Below are 24,551 nucleotides of genomic sequence, written 5' to 3' on the forward strand. Positions count from 1 at the left end.
AGTAAGAACATAATAACCACATAGAATATATATATATTTCTTACCTCTCCCAATGAGAAATAGTGACGTGGAATTTGAGAATCAGGATATATATTCTCTAGGTACCAAGAAAAAGGTTTGCATTGTAGTTTGTGTCTTAGACCAACTCTTGATGATATATCTCCATAATCTACCTTTGTAACACCTGTTGAAATAATTGACTCTGAATTATTAGTGTGGTTTTAGGTAACACATGTTTATTACTGAATCTAATAAGCCAGATGAATGAGAACAGTGGTATCAGTTGGGTGATATGTGACTATACCAAGTGAGACACTATGAATCCACCAAAAGTATAAAGCAAGGAAAAGACATTAAAATGTGTTTTAATTTTTCAGAGAAAAATGACATTTATGTGAGAATGAAATATAAGTGATATGGGAGCAGTAAACTTCAATATATGTTAAGACACAAACAAAAAAATCAAGGTCTATTTTGCTCAAATATTAAACAGAGCAATTGTTTGCAGTCAGGCTTCTCTCACACAACTCACTGAATTGTTCACTCTGCCACTTGACAGTCTTGCAGTAACTAAAAAATAAGGATGGACTAGTAACAATGTCAGGCCGACTTATAGCTGATGGAACAACTGTTCCTACAAAACTCTGAATAGCAAAGTTCCTGGAAAGAAGGCTCTTGTGGCATGTTCTGGGCTCTCGGTGGCCTTGTGATACTTGATGAAAGCCTCCTATGACAGCATCGAGGGGCTGCTTATAGAGAATGCTTATGACCCACTGCAAAAACAGTGGTTTTGTTATGTTGAATGAAAACTCCAAGAATCAAGAAAAAGTCATGCAAGCTAGAAAAATAGCTGAAAATTTAACAAGATGAAACTTCACAGGAATAAATATTAAATGTTGTGGTTAGGTTTTTAAAAAAATAGAACATCTGTAAAATCTGGGCTAGCAACACTGACCTGGATAATTTACTACTGTTAATTATGTATTATTCTAGGCATTCTGCCAAGCACTTTCTATACTGTGTGTGATTTCATTCATTCCTTACAATAACCTTATGAGGTAGGTGTTCACCTCTGCTCAAAGCTTCACTTCCATGCTTCTTAATTCTCCTCCAGGATCAGGGTCAAGAAAGGTACAGTCTTGTATTTCTAATGCAAAACAATGCTAACCTGGAGAAATTATATAGAAGAAATTCTTGAATTCATCCATCCACACTTCTGCAAGTCGTCTGTTATTTTTATTGATAATCTGCCCTGTGCCTCCTGGAAACGTATAAGGTGTAGCTTTCCGAAACACATGTCCAACATGTGAGCATGTAACAATTTCCAACGTTCCTCCACACTGCCAAATCTGAAAACAGCAGAGATGACCGTAAGATGTAGCTGAGTAATCAGGAAATGTTCACTTTAGTTTTCCCATAGCATTTTTCTTTTCAATTAAATAGGGGTTTGGCTTTTGTTTAAACTTAAATGGAACATATTGTAGTTACTGGTAAAAAGCTTCCAAAGTACCTCCATACTACCAAATCTGAAAATAACAGCTAAGACCATACATGACATTGATAGTTAAAAAAAAAAAGTGTTGACATCTATTGGGTTCCACAGTTGGAATTTCGCAAAATCGGGGCACATGGTGGGCTCTGACTGTAGGGTTAGGTTACAAAGTCAGTGCTTCCTCAAGAGAAACATTTCTCTAATTTAGGTTCTGATCAAACCAAAAGTTGAAGACTAAAACAAAGAAAACATAGGTTACAGGCTAAATACAGAAAAGACATGAGATCTCAAATTGATGAATTGCAACCCGTACTTGTTAACAAGGACATACTGTTTCACAAAATGTTTAAATTTTATGTTTTGTGTGTACAGAGTATATAATGTATTAATGTGATTCATGGTTAAAAACAACCACCAAACAAAACCTGACCACGGAGTAGCCAGCCAGATTTTCATCTGTTCACCCCTTTCCAAACCTGTGTCACGGCTTATATATGAAACCAAACCTATGAATCTAAACTAGATCCATTGTAAGTTCTTCAGTGAGACAGTAAGAGCATGTTTTGTTGTGTTTGTTAGAACAATAAAAACAAAAAAAGGGGTAAAAGAAAGATGATCAAGTATGTGCTTACATCCTTAATTTAATGAAATCCTTCTGTTCCTTTCAAAATATATTCCCCCAACCAAGTTAAAACTCTCATAACTCTTTACAATTAAAATAACATTTTGGAAAGTTCTGATTTTGTTAAATATTCAGTGTTCCTACCTTCAAGTTTTCCCAGGATCATAAAGTGTTAGAGCTGGATAGGATCTCCAAGATGATCTAGAGTCCAACCCTCTCTTTGACAAGAAGGCAAAGCGATTCACTGGGAACAAAGTGAGCTCACTGGTTCAGATTACAGTACACGTCAGTGTGACTTCCACTATAATAAGTTACGTGTCTAAAGTTGGTTATTTTCAAAAATATGCAATGCCATTTAAATGATATGTTGATTCTAGTGAACATGAAATGCAAAGACTTTATATGTAGACTGGGTTAAATCAATTTAGAGTCATTTTAGAATTCTTTTGCGTTTTTCTTTTTATTGAAAAATACAAAGCTGGTAAAGTGACTAGGTTTTATACAGAAAAGTTTTCACACTAAAATAAAAAGCATATTACAAAATGTGAAATTTATGTTTTTGAGAGTAAAGTACCAAAGTAGCATATTCAAACTACATATTAGTTTTTAGAGCTTAAATTACTTCCTTGAAAATAATAAAAATTAAAAACAACTAGGGAATCTTGTGTAAGTTTTATAGCTGGACTTCAAAGGTAACTAAATTATTTGCTTCAATAGTTTATAATGAACCCTTAATATCAGTCTTTTTTATGGACCGAAGGTTCTGAAGTTACATTAAACTTGTATTAAATTCAATTTTTATTTTTTATGTAGAGATACATGAATAATCAAAGCACATCTATACTTGAGGTTAAATAAAAGATTAATTTTTTTGAAGGGAACTTACCCTAAAGGAAATTTCTAGGTTTTCTCCTCCCCAAATATCCATTCCAGCATCATATGTTCCAATTTCCTGAAAGTAATCTCTGTCTATTGAAAAAAGGCCTCCTGCCATGGTAGGTGTTCTGAAATTCAATAACGCTATACCATTAGCAATTTAAAATTTACAATCAGCTTTTGTTTTTAAAAGCAGTTTCATAACTATTTATAACTACTGAGTAAGTACTTATTCTCACACTCTTCATAAACTTTCACAGGCCCTAGGGGTTTTCTGTGTTTTATGCTGTTATTTGGTCTTCAGACATGACCTGCACCGTGGTCATGCTTCTGCCCAGACATCCCTCTCTGTCACAGTTCTAAGAGTACTTTCTACCTTTCTTGGCTTGGTCCTCAGGTCCTAACTGAGTTTAGATCTCAAACTCCTTAAATTAAAGCTATTCCTCACAATCCTCTCCATCTGACTGTGCACCCACTCCATGGATCCTAGTAACTTCAAGGCAGTTGACTATATTAACCAAGCAGATTCAGGTTAGAGTTACCATGCCACATTCTAAAGGGTGGCAAATATTTTAAACACATAAGATAAACAGGATGGAAACAACGAGGTCTTTTCCCAATACCCACAAGAAATCTTTAAGGACAGGAGACAAAATATAGAATAAAATCAGTATGTTCCTTCCTGACTGTATGGTATTTCTGCAAAAGAGGAGCCTAATTCATCAAAATGGGCTCAGGTAGGCAAAGGGAGTGGGAACATGTGAAATTAAGCAGAAAAATGATTAAGAAATGAAGGAAGATTTAAATAAATGAATATCAGCCCATTTGATTTTTATAAAGAACAAGTATGGAGAAAAAGTGAACTCCAACCAGGAGAAAAAATAATTAAGTTACAAGGACCAAAGATACCACGAAAACTGTATTTTAAGATGAACCCTAAAATGTACTCATTGCCTTTCTAGAGGAAACAGTTGTTTCAAAAAAAGGTTTGCACTTATTTTGATTTTAGAAGAAAAAAAGAATGAGAAAAGGGTTTAAAAGAAACAGCCCAAAATTCAGAATTATCATTTAATACAGGGGTTTCTTGACCTGAGTTTTTTGTGTGCTAAATCTTCTGTATGTACATGCGCATTTTTCTCCATTAGAGAAGACCCATAGCTTTCACCAGATTTTCAAAAAAGTTTGCCATCTTTGAAATGTTTAGGAACCCCTGATTTAGATAGTGAATTGCACTAACAGCTAAAGAGAAGAAAAGTCCCTTGCACTACTAAGAACTCAGGCTAAGGAAAATAGCACATAGTCAGTGGAAAATCTCTTCAGTATTGCCAGAACTGGACTTGAATTCAAGGGAAGGCAGATGCAGGAGGCCCAAAAACAGAAGACAGCTGAAGCCTGGTTCTGAAGGAACTCTTAATACAGAAGTAGCAGGTTGATATAATTGGGATAAATTTTAGGATGGCTCAGAAGAGCTCAAAGGTCTCAATTTCATGTTCTAAAAAGAGCATGAGGATTTTTATTCCATCCTGAAAAAAAAAAATCTATATATGACCAAGTAGAGAAAAAAAATCAGAAAATAAATGGATTAATGAATTTTTTTATACTTTGTGTCAATTCTAGCTATTTTTATGTTTGATACAAGCTTTTCTAACTTTACCAGTCAATAACTCATCCAGATGGTACAAGTCTGAATTTAAAATCGCACATTATAACGCAAGGACCCAGTTTTAGGTAACAGTTTCACATACTGACACAATTAATTAAGCTAAGTAGTATTATCCTTAATAACTGAATTAAAGAATAGATGTGACTTACACATTTGCAAAATGTTCATAAAGGAATGAAAAAACATGCATGTCATCATTTCTCATGTGCACTAGATTTACAGAATAAGTAAAAATTTCTAATTTTATTAGAGGAGAAATGCTTCTTTATAACACTCACATATGTGAAAGATGGCTCTTAACTACCATAAGGTATACGAATGCTTCATGTTTCTCAAAATACACTTATCCATTTGATATGATTCCCAAAGCTCCACAACCTTCCGCCAATGACACTTTAGGGAAAATGTTTGACAAATTAATTACCTGACAGGAAGAGTCCGATCACCTTTCCTTCTGTCCATTTCTCTCTGGGGAACAGGATACCAGCGAAAATTGAGCTTCCAGTTGAACCCACCATAGGTCATATCAGAGCCTGCCATGTACTCAAAAGTATCATCGCTGATCACATCGATGATAGGACACACCACTGTTCTCCTGATGTCATAAAAGCAAGTTAAAAAATCTTTCAAAACATTCCTATTTAATGCCAACTACAGAACAACTGTATAGTAAGTGTTTTTACTTTTTTCCCCCTTGTGACAGGGTATCACTCTGTCACCCCGGCTGGAATGCAGTAGTGCAATCAGGGCCCACTGCAGCCTCGACCTCCTCAAATGATCTTCCCACCTCAGCTTCCTGAGTAGCTGGGACCTCAGGTACATAACACCACACTCAACTAATTAAAAGAAATTTTTTTGGGGGTAGAGACGAGGTCTTCCTATGTTGCCCAGGCTGGTCTTGAACTCCTGGGCTCAAGGGGTCCTCCTACTTCAGCCTCTCAAAGTACTGGGATTACAAGCATGAACCACTGCACCTGGACCTAAGTGTTTTTAAAATAAAAATACATTCTATAATGTTACAGGCAATGGTGAAAACTTTCATGCTCTATCTCACATCAAACTAGCATCATAATTATTTACTGGTTGATAATCCCTCCCCTTTTCATTCATACTCCTATACTGTCTTAAAAAGAAGCATATTTTTGTTTTTTATATTTAAGTCTTTAATCCTCAAGGGACTGATTTTAACTATGATATACAGCAAGTATCCAACTTCATTTATTTCTTCTATGGATAACCAGTTGTTCCACCACTATTTATGTAATGGTCCCTTTTCCTTCTGCCATAACTATGAGTGCCTGTTCTGCCATAAATGAAGATTACATACAAAAATGAGCGGTTTCTAGAACCTACCCTGTTTCACTAGTCTCTTTGTGAATTCCTGCATCAACATACCACTGCTGTAATTAACACAGCTTTAAAATAAGTCTTGATGCCTAGTAGGGCAAGCACCCTTAGATCTGATTCTTCTTCAGAAGCATCCCAACTATTTTTTTTTTTTTACAGTTCCATATTAATGCTAGAATCAGCCTGTACAGTCTCTCAAAATTCTGTGAAGATTTCAATTGGAAATGCACTGAATTTATATATGAATTTGGGTAGAACTGATACTCTTATGATATTGACTTTCCTATCCATGAACATCACCTCTCTAAGATTTTTTTGTGAATTTCAGTCAGTCTCGGTAAACATATTCCTAGGTGTAGTCTATGACTTCCACTGCTATTACGAATGGTATCTTTTCTTTTTACATTATATTTTCTAAGTATTCCTTGTTGGTGTGAAATAAACTTTTCTTTTTTTGGAGATGGAGTCTCACTCCTGTTGCCCAGGCTAGAGGGCAGTGGTGCAATCCTGGCTCACTGCAGCCTTGACTTCCTGAGTTCAAGTGATCCTCCTGCCTCAGCCTCCCAAGTAGTTGGAACTATAGGCATGAGCCACCATGAATGGCTAATTTTTTGTATTTTTAGTAGAGATGGGGTTTCGCCATGTTGGCCAGGCTGGTCTCAAACTCCTGGGTTCAAATGATCTGCCCACCTTGGTCTCCCAAAGAGCTGGGATTACAGGCATGAGCCACTGCACCAGCCTGAACTTTTCTATAGCAATCTCATGTTTGGCAACGTTGCTTAATTCTTATTGTTTCTATTATTTTATGTACAGATTCATTTTCTTCACAAACACATATATAATTGACAACAATGCTTTTCCTTTTTCCAATAAATAAATGTTCTTTATTTATTGTAGTACAGCAAAACCTACGAAAGACTTCTAATAATACCTGAAGTCTTGAAGTGATTGAGGGCATTAACATCTTGTTCCACATCTTTTTAAAAAATGCTTTCAATATTTCTCCATTAACATGATTTCTGCTTGCAAAGGCTTTTTTTTTTTTTTAAGCTGTCCTTTCTTGAATTCAACTTCCACTGTGTAATAGTTTGCTAAGTATTTTCTAATAAATTCATGTTAAATTTCAGTGAACCCTTTTTCAGTATCTATGGGAGTGATCAGAGGTGTTTAATAAGTTTGTAATCACGGTTTTAAAAATACATTAATGGGATGTATTAAATGAATTAATTTTGTAATATTATGCTAAACCAAGCAGGCATGATATCATGATATGTTTTTTACACGTGTGTGTGTGTGTACTGCTGGTTCAGTTTGCTGGTATTGTGAGATTTTTGCACTAGCATTCATGAACAGGTTTGCCCTGTAATTTTCCTTGTAGTATTTTTTGGTTTTCATATCACAGTTATACCAGCCTCATAAAAAGAGTTTTGTTCATTCCTTTTCTATATTGTTTACAAATTCTTAGGGAAGATTTGTTTCCCCTCTGCCATTGCATACCAAGGTTGAGACAGCAAGTTTTCTCTGATGTGGTGGGATTTATTTTTCATTCTTGCCTTATACTAAGATACAGCTTTATACAGGTGTTTGCTATTAACCTTCTCACCTGAGGCAGGTCCTAGGTTTTGTCTCCTATCCTTCCATCTTATTTGTCTCTCAAGGCAGAAGCTTAGTGTCCCCAAAGTTCAGCAGAAACCCTACCAGTGAAAGCTGGCTTTAGTGTTTGGACTGCACATTTGCTCTCACTTCTTTTCAAGATCTGCAAATTTCTTACTTTTGTGCCAACTCAATGATGCATTTAAATTTGTGTGGCCTTTTATCCAGCTTTTTCAGTTGGAAAAGTTATTCAGAATATCGAGTCCACCGTACAGCCCAAACGGGAAGTCACTGTGGTTGCTAGTTCAGCTGATTCCCTTCCATACTTCTGTCATCACCTCACCTTGCTTTCTCTCTATGGGTTATGTATTATCTTCAGGCAAGCAAACACTCCCTAAAACAGTCATCTATTATTTAAAGAAAAGAATTTACAGGGATATCCTATTCTTTTGATTCTTCAGGGAATGTTTTTTTTTCTAAAGCTGCTCTACTTTCCCATTGATTGGCCCAATGCTGAGTTTTCCTATTTATTCATCTTTGGGGAAAAAATGTAGATCCAGCATTGGCTATCAAATAGAATAGATGCTGTGGCTTTAGCTCCCACCGTGCTCCACTTGATTAGTAAAAGTTCACTCCACTAAAATCTAAACTTAAATGTTAACAAGGATAGTCTCTACCTCAAATCACAATGACAAGCAGAAATTCAACCAACATATATCTAGCAGACTGAAGTCAAGTTCTCTCCTGATGCAAAATAACTAAGTCAGAAATAAGGAGTTATTTGAAAAATGTGTAACATGAAAAACTATAGCCATAGGTGTTCATGACACCACTATTCTTCCTGTGTTATCCAAGATTATGGTGCTTTCCATATAAAATTAAGCATTTCAGGACACAATGTGCTTCTCTCCATTCTCTTCTACTTCTTGCTGCACTACAAGTTGAGAGGATCTGCCTGCTCCAGCATTAGCTTTAGAGAGCAAGGACAAGTGAAGGGTTTTTTTTTTTTTTTTTTTTTTTTGAGACGAAGTCTCGCTCTGTCGCCCAGGCTGGAGTGCAGTGGCCAGATCTCTCATTCTCCTGCCTCAGCCTCCCGAGTAGCTGGGACTACAGGCGCCTGCCACCTCGCCCGGCTAGTTTTTTGTATTTTTTTAGTAGAGACGGGGTTTCACCGTATTAGCCAGGATGGTCTCGATCTCCTGACCTCATGATCCGCCCGTCTTGGCCTCCCAAAGTGCTGGCATTACAGGCTTGAGCCACCACGCCCAGCCCAAGTGAAGGGTTTTATGCTGTCTTCCCTGAGTTCACCGTCGATCTGTTCTGCTCCAGCTTGGTGAACAGAGCATATAGTATACATTCCAACGACATGCTTCCTAATCACTCCCTATTATAATAGCACGACAGTTTGCAAACATTCATGCCAGGCTTCAGAATGTGGTCTTCTGGATATTTTCTTTAGAGTCCTTTACACAGATATTTTAAAGCAAACTTGGGAGGAAATTACTTTTATATTTATTTAAAAATATAGAATTTGGCAATTCACCAGATAGTTTAGGACAAATGTACTAAAAACAAACTTACAGACACCAGAAAATTACCTGTCATGTTTGATCCTGGCCAAGAGAGGCTCCAGCCATCCCACTGTACACTCACAATGGGCATCCAGGAAGGTGATCACTTGGCCTTTAGACACAGCAGCTCCTTTTAATCTAGCTCTAATCAATCCAGAACGTTGTTCCATTCGAATTACATGAACTGGTACTTTTAGTTTTTTCACATAACTCTCTAAAGGCCTTTTCAAGAAGTCTGGAAAATGAACAAAACAAAATATGAAAACAGGTGTGGCCTGGCGCTATTCAGATTAAAGTAATTTTGATTTGGAATATTTATTCAACATACTCTTACTGAACACTCTCAGCAAGGCTCCCTGACTCACAAACCCATTTTGCTAAAGGAAGCCTTTATATTTCCCGAGAGAATGGACTAGAGCTGCCTCTATTTTATTACATGCAGAATTAGGAGAGTGCCTTTGGGCTCAGACTTAACCAAGGATAGGAATGCTCCTACGTTTCACTAAGTAACTCTGTCAGACTCAGTTCGTTTCCTAATCATGCTTAGGGATCAGCAATACAAAGAAGGCATTAAATCCAGGCCTCAACAGAGAGAAGACACAGAATATGTAATATGTAGAGTTCAGAAAATTGTGAAAGCAGAAACAAACTGTCTTGTTGATTACCATAGTCTTTGACGACGCATTTTTTTTTTTTTTTTTTTTTTAATCAGGAGGCAGAAAGTGAGGTAATGCTTGGAAAAGAAATGCTGGACTGTTAACTGCAAGGCCAAATAGAGATCCTTAAACCGACAATTAGGTGTTAAGAAAAAAAGTTTAAAAAGGAAAGGGCAACTCAAGAAGAGAAGAGAAAAAGGGGGCAACAGGGGAAAGGGAGAGTATGTGGGTGTATGAAATCAACAGCTATCCTGGAGAGTTCAGATAAGAGGTTATGCTCCTCAGGACACGGGCAAGCATATAGGATAAGGCAAACCTTTCCTCCAAAGTTCACAACTGACTTTAAAAAGCAGAAAAGGTGCAACTTCCTCAAAGCAAAGAGAAAGTATTTTTTAGATCAGGTAGGTTTACAGAATTTATGCTAGAGAAGCTATTGGTGGTAATATGGCCAAATGCCTTTCCAACTAGTCACCATACAGTAAGTATGAGGATAATCTCTCTAGGGAAGAAAGTATTTGAGATGAAACTACTGGGACCCCTAGAGAGATTATCCTTACATCTATTAATTAAATACTAAGAGTAGAGATCCAAAAGGCTTCCTGCATAGTGAGGTGGAAAAGACAAATGGGAGTAAAATGATTCTTGCCTATTTGACTCAACAAGACAAAATGACTCAATAATGAAACAATCAGGGATATAAAAGCTGTAAAAGAGAAAGGCCTGTGTGTCCCACTACACTAAAACACTGATCTTTCCCATTTCTGCTAATATATTTTCTAATATTTGAGCTAAAAAGTTATCTGAAAGGTATCACTGTGATTTTATGAACCAAGTCTTAGGGTCAAAAGGATCTAACTTGATTCTGAGTAAAAAGGTAAAGGTAGTGCCAATCCCAGAGAAGAGCAACATTTTGTAGTACCTATTAACATTTTGTGTCTATTTAGCACAATGCTAACATATGTAATGCTAGTCTCATTATATATTTTATCTCATTTAATGCTCACAACGATCCTATGAGGTTAAGTGTCAATCAAGACTGGGTGTGTCATAAACAATGTGTCTCCCAGCAAGTTTTTCCAAAAATATCAGTTTAAAATGTTTCTTCAGAACTAAAGCAATCTAGTCCCCAAGTCCCACATGTCTTTGAAAGCTATACTATCTTGTTTATGAACAAAATTTTAAAAAGATGCATGATTCTGTGGTCTGGTAACTCACAAAATTTGTTCTTCCACAAATTTCCTTGGCATCTTTGTTTGACATCTTTGTGGCTTTCACACAATAACATCAGGATACAGGTGTCTTCTTTTCAGTCGATATAGAATTATGGACTCAGGGCTAGGTGGGGGATTAGAAACTATCCAAGTCTCATTTTACAAAAATGAAGCCATGAGTTAAGAGATTATAGTTAGAAGCTACTATTACATCTAAAAACAAGGGAGAATCTTCTTACTAGGATATCTTTATAACTATTGGCCTATAAATAGATCCCTATGCATTTCTCAGGGTATGAGGTTGTCAGAGAGTGTGAACATCAGGGAAAAATTTCACTGTTCACAGCAATGTCTGAGAAATATTAGCCAAAACTCTAAAGAGTAGTAGGGAAGAATAAGGAAATCAGAGTCTAATAAATCTGACGCCTAACCTCTACTAAATATAAACCTCTGCTTTTTGTATAAAATGAAAAAATAATAGTCTTCTCAGATTAGAAACATTACATAAATTCTAAGTCTTAAGATAACTTTCTGAGATGAAAATTACATAACTTCTGACATAAACTAGGGATTCGTCCAAATTCTGACTTCATTACAGATCCTGTAACAGTAAAGTTGCACCAGAAGCAATCAGAAGTGAGGTACACAGCAGTTAAGAGGTCAGGCTCTGGATTTATACAGGGGTTGGATACTCATCTACCATGCTAAGCCTTATTTTCCTCATCAATAAAACAGAAATAATTACAGCACCTACTTCATACTTCTTTAATAGAGTTACTCAGCAGGTTAACCTGAAATCAAGTATTCAGAGGCCATGGGCACACTATCTATGCTATACAACCCAATTACAAAGTTTGCACAGAAAAGAAGTAAATGTGAAGATTAAATGTACCAGCATACATTATTCTTTCACCCATTCATTATATAATTCTAGACTGTTGTTATGTACAGGCACTGTGGGAAGTGAGGTGATAATGGTGAGCCAACAGACCTGACAAAGTATACAGCCTATTGGGGGAAGATACCTATTAAACAGACAAATAAATAATTCAAACCCTGGTTAGAGCTGCAGAGGGGTAGAGTGTTATGAGATGTTTTCAGAGAGACATGAAAGGTCTGGAGAGGTCAAGAAAGGCCTCTCTAAATATATCACATCTGAGCTGAACTCTGATGGATGGATGATTCAATGTTGACAACGCTGGGGAGATAGATGGTGGAGACGAATGTTCCCTACAGAACAATGTTCCAGGGAGAGGGAACAGAATCAGTACAAGTGAAGGCCCTGAGATAGGAAGATGACACTCTTTAACAAACTGAAAGAAGAAAATTGGACAGTGGGAATAAGTATGGGAATGGTTCAAGATGTGACTGGAGTTGCCAGGTGTGGCCAGGTCATACAAGCCTTAGTGGAGGGGTTTAAATCATGGAAGTGAAATGATCAGATTTGCATGCTTTAAAAAAGCTCACTCTGGAGGCACCATGATGAACATCTAGATGGGAGGGGGTAAGAGTATATGGGGGCATTAGTTTGACTTGTTACTCTATTTCCACATCCGGGTGAGAAATGATGGTGCCTTGGATGTGTCTCATGAATAGGAAAAAAAGCAGATTTAAAGAGTTACATAAAAGCAAAGAGCTTCCTCTGGTTTCTGGGTCTAACAATTACGACTTAAACAATGGAGCCAAAGAAAAACACATTAGATGATTCTCAACCTGGAAAGCAAGACTGCAAATTATAACCACAAAAACAAAGATCTAGTGTCTCCCAGATATCAGAAATGGTAACCTGGATATTTGAGGCTTCCAAGGCAGGAAGATAAAGGAGAAACACACCCCTCAGCAGGGACTCTGGAGCAGCACTCCAGGACCCCACCTAGAGACTAAGCCTCAGGTGGAGCAGTGAGGTAGACACCTGCTCACAACAGTTTCCTCTCACAGATGTACACAGACTGGGGTGTTAAGTGAGGTCTGCATGAGGGGAAGGAAAGACAGAACTGGTATAGGTGAGTTTCTCTGTCACTTGTTGTGGGACTCTGCACCTTTTAAATTAGGCCATATCCTATAAAAATTTATTATTCTACACAGCCTTCTTGGGCATTCACAGAACAAGAGAAAAACAAAGAAGGAAATGAAAAAATAATCAATTTTATCTCAGGTTAAGTATCTCTTCTGGAAGAATATATTTAATCCAGCAAATATTAACATATAAGTAAACCAAGCACAAGTCATTTGCAGGATAAATGTTTGCATATATTCCTCCTTATATTAACTTAGGTTAATTTTCTTACAGAGGAATTAACTCCTAGCAAATAGATTATCCACATGAGGTTTATACTTCTGTTGTCAACAATTATTTCTTTATGTGTGGTATTCTTAACAGCTCTTATTCCTTTTGACATGTAATTATGTCATGTATTATACTATTTAAATGTCTTGTGTGATTATAAACTATCTCTTTAATTTGATTAAAAAGGTTAGATATAAGCTAATTTAAAAGGTAGGATTTATCTTACTCTTCATTTGCATCTGTATAATCTGGCAAAGTAACAAGATTTAAATAGTTTTTATTGCACTAATTACTCCAAATAATTGATATTTGACATGAATAAACTTAATTTCTATTAAATGCATGTATTCAGTGTGGGCACAGGAAGGAGAAAGTATGATACTTAACTAAATCATAGCAGATGCAATGGGAGAACAGGCAAGAAAGTTGAAGATACTAGCAAAAGAGGTTAAAATGGTAGATCATTTAAGGCTGATGAAGAAAAGAAGTAGGAAATTATTTTCTGTAGCTCTAAATTTTTCTCATGCGAACACAGGAACATTGGTGGAACACATAACACCAATGATTCCTAAAGAGATGAGATATGAATAAGAAAATTAGGAAATGCTGGGTATCTAAGTTAAGCTAGTTTCTTTACTGATGGACTAAGTGGAGCCTTTTCTATGTGGTACTCTGTAGTGTGAAATCTCTAGTAAGGATTCAGAATATATATTATTGACCCAGGCACCTTTAATTAATATGTCCTTTCCCAAAGAGTATTTCATGCAATAGTTTGGGATATTTTAGGCTTGTGAAAAATTCTGAGATTCCTAGAAGGACATGTAGGCAACAGTCTGTAGAGATTTATTATGAAAGTCATATTACATCCTACCTTTTCATCCTTCCTAACCCTTTTATGTACCTAGCTATAGATCATTCCTGAAACTCAGAAATGGAGAAAATAGGGAAATCTAAGAAAAATCTGGAGAACAAAGGTTCACCCAGCTAAGGCTCCATCTTGCTGTCAGAGATATTTCCTACTAAACATAGAACTACATTTCTCCATTCATGGATGTAAGCAGAATCCAGTCTCTCTCTACTGACTCAGTCCTGCAGCTTCCCACAGAGAAAATCCTAACAAAATGATGAGAGTTTTTTCACTGTCCTGCATAATAGTTTATGTTATATAGCATTATTTCCTTTTGAAACAAGATTAAGATGCAACACACATCAAATGTTAATTAAATATTTTAAGTCTCACAAGAGTGTACTTTTTTACGTATGTGAATGAATCCAAATGCCGTATTTTTGGGATAAATTAGAATTTTGTATAAAATTATTAGGTTAAAAATTGTAGCAACTAGCTTTAACCGTTAGTGACAAAAGGTGTAGCAAATTATTGGCATTAAAATTTAAAATTTACCTCTTTCACTGGCATCATCTACTAGAACAATTTCTTCTATCATGTGTCTTGGTGAGCGATTAATGACACTATGGACAGTTCGCAGAAGTGTGCTCCAAGCCTCATTGTGGAAAACAATCACCACACTTGTTGTAGGAAGATTATCTGGATACACCTTTGTTTTACACCTAGAGACAAAGCAAATGCCTTTATAAAAAGTGACTGTTAAGATTGCATAATAAAGGAATCTGGACTAGAAGGGGTGATAGAACAATAAAAGCAGTTTGCTCTAGGGGTGGGATCCTTGGTACCTTTTTATTTAAGTCTTGGTTAATGTTACGTGTTTAATAAATAGCACCTATTTAAAATGATATATTTAGATTAAAAGTATTTCAAAGATGTCATTTATATTCTTAAAATTAGGTACTTCCTCCTGATGAATGTTTTCAGGTGATTCACTTTAATAGAGAAAGAAATAAAGCTATCTACCCAAAACTGACTGTATCTCAAGGACCCTATTAGACAAAAAAGTCAGAACCACTGGAGTTTACATAGTTTAATAATCTAAACAAAAATATGCCTTCCACAAAAGAAGATAAATATTTAGTGAGTACCTATCATGTACCAGGCTCTTAATCTTCCTAGTCATTCTGTAAGACAGATGTGTGCAGCCACATTTCACAGATGAGAAACAGGGCAGGGATAGCGAGGAGGCAGCAGAATCTGACTGAAGACTCCACAGTCCATGCCCTGCTGCTCCAATTCTTGATGCTGCCACCTCCACAATTAAATATCAACATGTATCTTGTTCAATAAAGACTATTTATGCCTGAGCATGCAATCATCAGAAATACCAAACACACTCAAAAGATACGCACACAAAATCCACACAATAATTGTATGTTTCTAGCACTTTGTTAGGCAACATGGTCTCTTTTTTCAACCTTGTTAGCTAGATGAAATTACTAGATAACAGCCTATTAGAGAAAGTAACAGTGTAGGTAACCTGAGATCAAGAGATGTGCTTTAGAACATAAGCCCGCTCTAAACAGTGCATATATAATTCTCTCCCAGGTATCCCCAATTCTAACAGTTGCTCCACCCTCCTCTTTCTTCCTTTATTCCCTGCTCTCTCTCAAGCTCCTCAAACTTTCCACTCCCCAGTCTCAACTGTAATCGCCTGTCAGTGGGAGTGGAAAAAGGGAAGGATGGGGAGGAAATGAAGAAAACACAAACAAGACTCCTCTTCTGAAGCTGCTGAATTAACTCTTCTTATTGAACACTCTACCCTAAGGCTGCCGGTTGGCAGTTGGAAGAAAAGGAAAAAGGAAGAGTAAAAAGATGACAAAGGGGTTGAAAGAAGTCACCATAGGGGCCCCATCAGCCCTTGTCCTTTCTCTCTCCCAGGAGACAAGGAGCAACAAGTAGCTGTTCCTGTCCTTCGATATATTCCACTGCAGCCCCTCTCTCCCTCTTCATCACTCCCAAGACCCCTTTCACAGGATGGTCTCCATCTCCTACTACCAGTAACCTCCTCTCTACCCACAGCCTCATTTCCACTTCACTGCCCACTTTCTATGTTCACTCTAACAACCACAAGAAGGCCCACACAGCCTACCACCTTGTCTGCAGCTCCCTCCTTCCAAGTCTAGACTAAAGAGATGGGGCCCAAAAGACTAGGCTAGAGGGGAAAAGATGTGTCCTTAGCAGTCCTAATAATACTTCTGAAAATAGTTTCCATCAAAACTCTGTTATAAATGGTGGCTACAATATTTATGTATTATAATTAGTACTAGTTTCAGGTACATCATAGCTGAGCAACCTATATCTTGAATTCCTGATGCACAGACTCCTGGAATAAGACTCTGAAGTCAGGAATGGCCTATGTATGGGTAAAAGGGGGTCAGAAAAAGAGTTTCTTATATTATTTAGCTGAATCTTATTACGCCACATACAATCTCTTTTCCCAAGTGAATCCTACTTATTATCGTAGAATTGGGAAGCAGGAAACAGCCAAAGTGGCCACATAGCTGCTACCTTACCAAAATAAAATAAAATAATAAAATCAAGTGATGCATGAAAGAGGTACAGTGTACAAATGGTACTGTTAGCCATGTCTATGGCTAGGAAACAGAAAGGAAGACAGAAAAATGTGGAGACAGCAGGTTCTGCAGAAGAGAAGTGATAACCCAAATTTACTATTTGTATAATATGTTAAAGAATAAAATTCTAAAACTGTATGGAAAGGAAGTAAGATTATAAGAGTATAAGAACACTAGAAAGAAACTGGATGGAAGAATCAGAGGGAGAAGCAATATTACAATCCAGAAAGACAGATGATAAAAATGAAATAATTTTTTTAAATCAAATGGTTAATCAGAGGCCATAACAAGTTCATAAAAGTTAATATTCTCTCAAAGCAAACGAGAAAACATAGAGAAAATATTAAACAACCATAATTCACTTCAGAACAGGTACAAAAGCACACAAACACACACCCCTAACCTGGAAGAGCCACAAGGTACTTGAGAAGAACCAAAGAGCCTTTTAGCATTCTAGCTAAGCTTTTCCAATCAAGAAACCACCTGTCCTTTTGTGTTTCAGGGTTTGAAGTGGGTAGGGGGACCGGTTCATAGAACACAGAGCTGAGGATGAGCAGAAAGGCCACAGGCCATGTTCAGGAAGCAGCTTTCTTCCACACTGGCCCAAGTGAGACTTTTATCCTCAGTTATGAAAACTAGCCACTGTAAGTTTATGCTAATTTTTTTTTTTTTTTTTTTTTTTGAGACGGAGTCTCGCTCTGTCACCCAGGCTGGAGTGCAGTGGCGTGATCTCGGCTCACTGCAAGCTCCGCCTCCCGGGTTCACGCCATTCTCCTGCCTCAGCCTCCTGAGTAGCTGGGACTATAGGCGCCTGCCACCACGCCCGGCTAATTTTTTGCATTTTTGGTAGAGACAGGGTTTCACCATGTTAGCCAGGATGGTCTCGATCTCCTGACTTTGTGATCCACCCACCTCAGCCTCCCAAAGTGTTGGGATTACAGGCGTGAGCCACCGCGCCCGGCCAGTTTATGCTAATTTCTAAAAGTTACATATAGGTTTAACAGCAAGGTATAGGTTAGGAAGAAATGGAAGAGTCAAACTTTCTATTGAAATATATACATGCAAAAAGTTGACAAATCATAGTGTACAGCTGAATGAATTTCCACAGTGAAAGCATCAAGCAGTCAGCACCCAGAGGAAGAAACAGACGATTACCAATATCCCAGAGGACTCCTTTGTGCCCCTGTCCAAGGTAACCACTCTACAGGACTTCTAGTACTACTGATGAGTTTTGCCTGACTTTTTGAACATTACTTAAAGGGAGTAATATAAAGCAACAGTTCTCAAACTTTTTGACTTATAATCCCTTTACACACTTAGAAACTGAGGACCCCAAAGGGCTTTTGTTTATGTGGATTATGGCTATTAATGTTTACCATCGTATAAATTAAAACCATTTTTAAAGCGCAGGCATCCACAAACACATAATACATTAGCTCTTGGAGATGACTCATCATTGCCATGTAGTGTGCCCATTATCAATGTATTGCCTCTTAGTTCGAAATACACCTTTTATTACCTGCACTGTAATAAAGGAACTGGCCCCTATAAGCATTTCTCCTTTGCAGTCCGCATGATGCATACTTAAGCTCTGTAGGTAAAAGGTGCTGGAGGGACAATGCAGGAGGAAGATACTTCCCTCCCCGGTTCCAGTGTGCTTCCATTGGTTTTCCTCTCCCTCAAACTGTGCGGCTGCCAGTGGAATGTGGTGGATAACCAGGGCATTCACCCCGCTGAACTTCAACAGCACCCCCACATTGGCCGGGCGCGGTGGCTCAAGCCTGTAATCCCAGCACTTTGGGAGGCCGAGACGGGCGGATCACGAGGTCAGGAGATCGAGACCATCCTGGCTAACACAGTGAAACCCCGTCTCTACTAAAAAAAAAAATACAAAAAACTAGCCGGGCGAGGTGGCGGGCGCCTGTAGTCCCAGCTACTCCGGAGGCTGAGGCAGGAGAATGGCGTGAACCTGGGAGGCGGAGCATGCAGTGAGCTGAGATCCGGCCACAGTACTCCAGCCCGGGCGACAGAGCGAAACTCCGCCTCAAAAAAAAAAAAAACAGCACCCCCACAACAACAGACCACATATATGATGGTAGTACCATATCATTATAATGGAGCTGAAAAATACCTATGGCCTAGTGTCATTGTGGCCACCATCAACATACTAGCACAATTACTTAATACGCAAAGTACATTTAGTAGAGCCTAAGTGTACAGTGTTGATAAAGTCTACAGCAGTGTATACAGTAAAGTCTTAGGCCTTCACATCCACTCAGCACTCACTCACCCAGAGCAAGTTCCACTTCTGCAAGCTCCGTTCATGGTAAGTGCCCTATACACGTGTACCATTTTTCATCTTTTATACCGTATTTATACTGTATCTTTTCTACGTTTACATACACAAACACTATTGTACTACACAACTGCCTACAGCATTCAGTACAGAAATATACTATGCAGGTTTACAGACTGGGAGTAATAGGCTATACTGTATAGCCTAGGTGTGTAGTAGGCTGTACTATCAAGGTTTGTGTAAGTACACTCTATAATGTTTACACGATGACAAAATTGTCTAATGACCTATTTCTCAGAACATACTCCAGTCATTAAATAACACATAAGTGTACCTAACAATTCAGAAATACAGAGCTACAGAAGTCACTTGGTATTTACTATTACTAATATTTTTCAATTGTTATAGTCCTACTCTGGCTGGATGCAGTGGCTCACGTCTACAATCCCAGCACTTTGCAAGGCTGTGGCAGGAGGATCACTTGAGCCCAGGAGTTTGAGACCAGCCTGGGCAACAAAGTGAGACCCCATTTCTAAAAAAGTCCTACTCTATTTATCTTATCTCAGGGCACTGGCCTGAAAAGGTCCTGCTGACTTTTTATTAAGTTCTTAAAAATGCATTAAGAGGATTAAATATATTATCCCATGTATGCTTGTAACAACCCTAAGACAGACTTATTACTCTCCAAATTTTACAGATGAAGAAACTGAGGCTTAAAGTAATAAAGTAGATTGTTCATGATAGCAGCTAGTAACAGAACTACAAGCTGAATCCACAACTTACGATAAAACTTGTACTGCTCATCAATCATCCATATATATGTCAAGAACTACAGTTTGAAAGAAGAGCCAAGAAAAGAATTTTCAAGAAATTTCCACACCAAGGTGACTATGCATGTATAATCCAATGCTCTCCTCCATGTCCCTTCAAGCTATGATTTTCAATGTATTCTTTTTCCCCCATTAAATTTCATCTGTCACTAGCATTTATCAATGACAACTCAGTATTTCATAAAATGTCTGGCTACCTGCCAGGCAGTGTTTGGCAATGTTACAAAATTACTCCTCTGTATACTCTCATTCAGAGAAGATCAACTAAGATCTAACCATAAAAGTAAGGGCAAAGCACAGTGATTCAGAGCACATATTTTGACCCTGAGACCTAGGGTTCAAATTTCACTTGCGTCACTTACTAACTGTACTTTGGACAAATCATTTAATTTCCCTAAGTCCAAGTTGCCCCATTTGTAAACTGAGCACATTACTACTACTTTGCCCATCTGTTTGAATATGACAATGTGTATAATACTGGTATATAATAAAGCATTCAATAAATGCTATTAAAATTACTTTTTAAATATCTAAGACTAACTATATAGGATGGAATTGGCTTACTAGATGATTTGGAATCTGTCTTACACTTCCTTCCCTAAGATCACACATGAGAAAAGTTATTCAGGGACTGTTGGTTCTATTTAACTCTCCTGAACAGTGTAATAATGTCATTCTTCCCTCCAGTTTCCTTCAGGAAACGTGCCCTTAGAGACTGTACAAGGCAGTAGAAGTTATTGGCAGACAGGATGATCTGCACACAGCCAGCTACACACCAGTGAAGCCCATGTCTTAGAACATAAGCAAGGTTTCTCTGGATTCCAAAAGGTGGTGAAAAAGCTGCACTCCAGGGGCCATCCCACAGCATCATTCCTTCCACGTAGGGAGCAGGAATGGAAAGCAGCTGACTACCTCTGTCCGGCACAGCTGAGGCTTAAGAAAATACTATCTAATACTTACCACTTGGCATTTCATTGTGAATCTGCTTTGGAAGTCAGGAAATGACTAGTAAAATAAAGAAAAAAAAAGTGGAGATGGAAAAGTCCCTTTGGAGTCAGCTTCTCCTGAGAATCAAATAGGGACGTGGAGCTCACTCGCTGAACAGAGACCTGTTGAACAGAGGCCTTCTCTGTATCCTAGATTGCGGGAAGTGTGCAAAGCACTTTACAAATCCTCACAACCACCCTTGTAATTCTCCTTATCTTAGAGTTAAGGACCTGAGGTATAGAAAAGTCAGGCAACTTGTCCTAAACCACATAGCCAGTAAATGGCAGAGCCAGACTTGGACTTTGCCATTATCAAGATATTAATGAGAAATTTACCTAGAGACAATTTGAAAAGCAACAGAGAAAAAATAAGAGTATAGATTGAGGAGCTCTAGTATATGCATATAAGTAGCTCCAAAAGAACAGACTGGAGGAAATAATGAAGCAGCAGTATTTGAGATTACAGCTAGGAATGTCCCACAATTGAAGAATAATATCAGTGCTCATATCAGAAGTACACTATGTGCACTGAACATGTAGACACATAAAGATAAATCTACACCTTCACAATTACGAGATACGTAGGTCTTACTAAGAAAGGAAAAGTATACAGCTTCCAAACCAAGAGACAGAAAAACATGAATACTAAAACTTTACCAGTTGAAACTGTATCAATTAGAAAAGCAGGAAAAGAGGAAAAAAATGAAAAACATACTAAACAGAAAGCAAGATTTATTAGGTCAAAGTTTATGAAACTGTCATTTTCATGGGTCAAAAGTGGTTGAATATCAGTTTCATATGGTTCAACCTAAAAGAAGTTCAAATATATCAAGTCATAATACATGTAGATCAAGTCATAATATACATAAAAGTCATCTATTAAAAACCAAAGATTAAATTTAAAACACAAAGGTCCAGCCTGGGCAACATGGTGAGACCCCCCATCTCTACAAAACATTTAAAAAATTAGCCAAATGTAGTGGTATGTACCTGTAGTCCTTGTTACTCGAGAGGCTGAGGTGGGATGACTGTTTGAGCCCAGGAGGTTGAGGCTGCAGCCAGCTGTGACTGCGCCACTGCACTCCAGCCTGGGCAACAGAGCAAGACCCTGTTTCTCAAAAATATATACGCGTGTATATACATAGTGAGAGTCCATTCAATGGTAGGCTGCCTATGAACATGAGCACGAGAGAAGCAAAATATTAAATAAATAAATGGTAGGCTGTCATTTAAAAGAAAAAAGTCCAGCCATCTAGTAGAAATACACCTAAAGCAAAGTCCTTTCCTACACCAAGATCACAAATATATTTTCTCCTATGTGAACTTTTAGGACTTTGCTGGTTTGCCTTCACATTTATTTCAGGTAATACATATAAAATTGATTTTTCTGTATGGTGTGAGGTAAAGATGCAGTTTCAGTTTTGTCTTGAATTATATCAAGTTGGCCCAGCATCATTCATTTGTTCATTTTTTAGAAGATCATCCTTCTCCTACTGCCACATAGTGCCACCTTTGTCCTAAACCAAGTGTTCAAGTATGTATGGGACTGGTCATGAACTCGCTATTGTGTTCCACTCATCTGCTTGTCTATCCTTGCAACAATACCACATCATCTTAATTACTATAGTTTTCTAAGAAATCTTAATAGTTCTATAAGAATGTCTAGCTCTACCAGGTCTTTGCATTTCCAGTCACATTTGAGAACCAACTTGTCAAATTACACACGCAAACGTGGTTATGATTGGAACTGCATTAAAAGATGTGGAAAGAACCAACCCACATCTTTATAATATTAAGGAGTCTGACCCCATGAATGTGGGATAGTTCTCCATTTATTTAGGTATTTAATTTTTCTTTGCTTTAGAATTTACTCTGAAGAGCCTTTCTTGGATATTTGATATTTTCAGATTGCATTATAAGTATTATTTAAAATTGTTTTATTTCCTAGCTTTTGTAAGAAAACAACATACAGAAATGCAATTTATTTTTCTTTTTAATATTAACCTTAAAACCTTCAACCTTGCTGAATACACTTTTTTTTTTTTTTTTGAGACACAGTCTTACACTGTCACCGAGGCTGGAATGCAGTGTGGCATAATCATGGTTCACTGCAACCTCGAACTCCCGAGCTCAAGATATCCTTCTGCCTCAGCCTCCTGAGTAGCTGGGACTACAGGTATGAACTACTGTGTCCAGCTATTTATTTAATTTTTTTGTAGAGATGGGGTCTCATCATGTTGCTCAGGCTGGTCTTGAATTCCTAGACTCAAGCAATCTTCCTGCTTCAGGTGCCCAAAGTGCTAGGGTTACAGGTGTGAATCACCGTGCCCAGTCTCTAAACACTTTTTGATTCTAATCCTCTAATTCTTTTGGATTTTTGTTATACACAATCATGTCAACTGCAAATAATAAAATTTTAATGAACTTCTTAAATTAATAAATTTTAATAAATTTTAATTCCTCTCTTCCAATCCTTGTAACAGTTACTTATTTTGCTCGCCTCCTTACACTGGTTAAGACCTCCAGTACGACACTGAACAGAAGTGGTGTTAACAGGCATCTGTGTCATGTTCCAGATCTCAAAGGGAAAGCTTTCAAAATTATTATTAAATATAGATATTTGCTGGGAGGGTTTTGTTTTTCTAGAAACATTTTGTCAGATTAAAGAAGTTCCCTTCTATTCCTAGTTTGCTAAGGGGTTTTATCGTGACAGTGACAAATTTTATCAAATGTTTTTCCTGTAGCTAACGAAATGATCACATAACTTACCACCTGTTTTCCTACAAATGTGGTGAATCTAAATGATTTTCAAATCCTAAACCAACTTCACATGCCTGGAATAAATCAATTGATTTTTAATGTATTATTTATATTGCTGGATTTCACTTGTAAATCTGCCTCTATATCAAGATTACTGGTCTGTAATATTTCTCTGTTGTAATAACCTTGTTGGATTTTCATATCAAGATCATGCTGATTTCATGAAATAAGTTTGATATGTTGCTTCGTTTTCACTGGCAAGGCCATCTATGCCTGGAAGTCTGTGTTTATGTCTGACTTTGTGAGGGTCTGTGTGTAACGATTTTTTTTTTCCTTTGAGATGGAGTCTTGCTCTGTCACGCAGGCTGGAGTGCAGTGGCGTGACCTGGGCTCACTACAAGCTCCGCCTCCCGGGCTCACGCCATTCTCCTGCCTCAGCCTCCTGAGTAAGTGGGACTACAGGCATGTGCCACCACGCCCGGCTAATTATTTGTAGTTTTAGTAGAGACCGGGTTTCACCATGTTAACCAGGATAGTCTTGATCTCCTGACCTCATGATCTGCCTGCCTCAGCCTCCCAAAGTGCTGGGATTACAGGTGTGAGCCACCATGCCCAGCCATGTGTAATGATTTTAAATAATTAATTTAATAGCTTATATTATTATTATAACACTTAATAGCTATAACTTAATACTTAATAGCTATAACACTTATATTTTCTACTTTTCTCTGATGTCAGTTTTACTAAGTTATATTTTTCTAGGAACTAGTAATTTCATCTAAATTTTTAAAAATTGGGATGTTATTTATAATATTCACTTATAATCTTATCTTTATGTCATTGTGGTAAGAACACTTACCACGAGATCTAGGTTTTTA

The 24,551-nt window shown here is 37.5% G+C and overlaps 1 protein-coding gene across 2 annotated transcripts in view; it reads right to left on the reverse strand.

The window, feature by feature from the left end:
* GALNT1 (polypeptide N-acetylgalactosaminyltransferase 1) overlaps window positions 1-24,551 on the reverse strand; it is a 125,687-nt gene that overhangs the window by 20,630 nt on the left and 80,506 nt on the right. For both annotated transcript variants that reach the window (XM_033177962.1, XM_033177963.1), the window contains exons 4-9: window positions 14,721-14,887; window positions 9,192-9,399; window positions 5,078-5,248; window positions 3,001-3,118; window positions 1,169-1,349; window positions 45-184 (exon numbers count right to left, since the gene is read on the reverse strand). In XM_033177962.1, the coding sequence (XP_033033853.1) occupies window positions 45-184; window positions 1,169-1,349; window positions 3,001-3,118; window positions 5,078-5,248; window positions 9,192-9,399; window positions 14,721-14,887 (985 nt within the window). The remainder of the gene's footprint in view (window positions 1-44; window positions 185-1,168; window positions 1,350-3,000; window positions 3,119-5,077; window positions 5,249-9,191; window positions 9,400-14,720; window positions 14,888-24,551) is intronic.

Source organism: Trachypithecus francoisi, unplaced genomic scaffold (genome assembly GCF_009764315.1).
Source record: "Trachypithecus francoisi isolate TF-2019V2 unplaced genomic scaffold, Tfra_2.0 Lachesis_group19, whole genome shotgun sequence".
NCBI classification, from domain to species: domain Eukaryota; kingdom Metazoa; phylum Chordata; class Mammalia; order Primates; family Cercopithecidae; genus Trachypithecus; species Trachypithecus francoisi.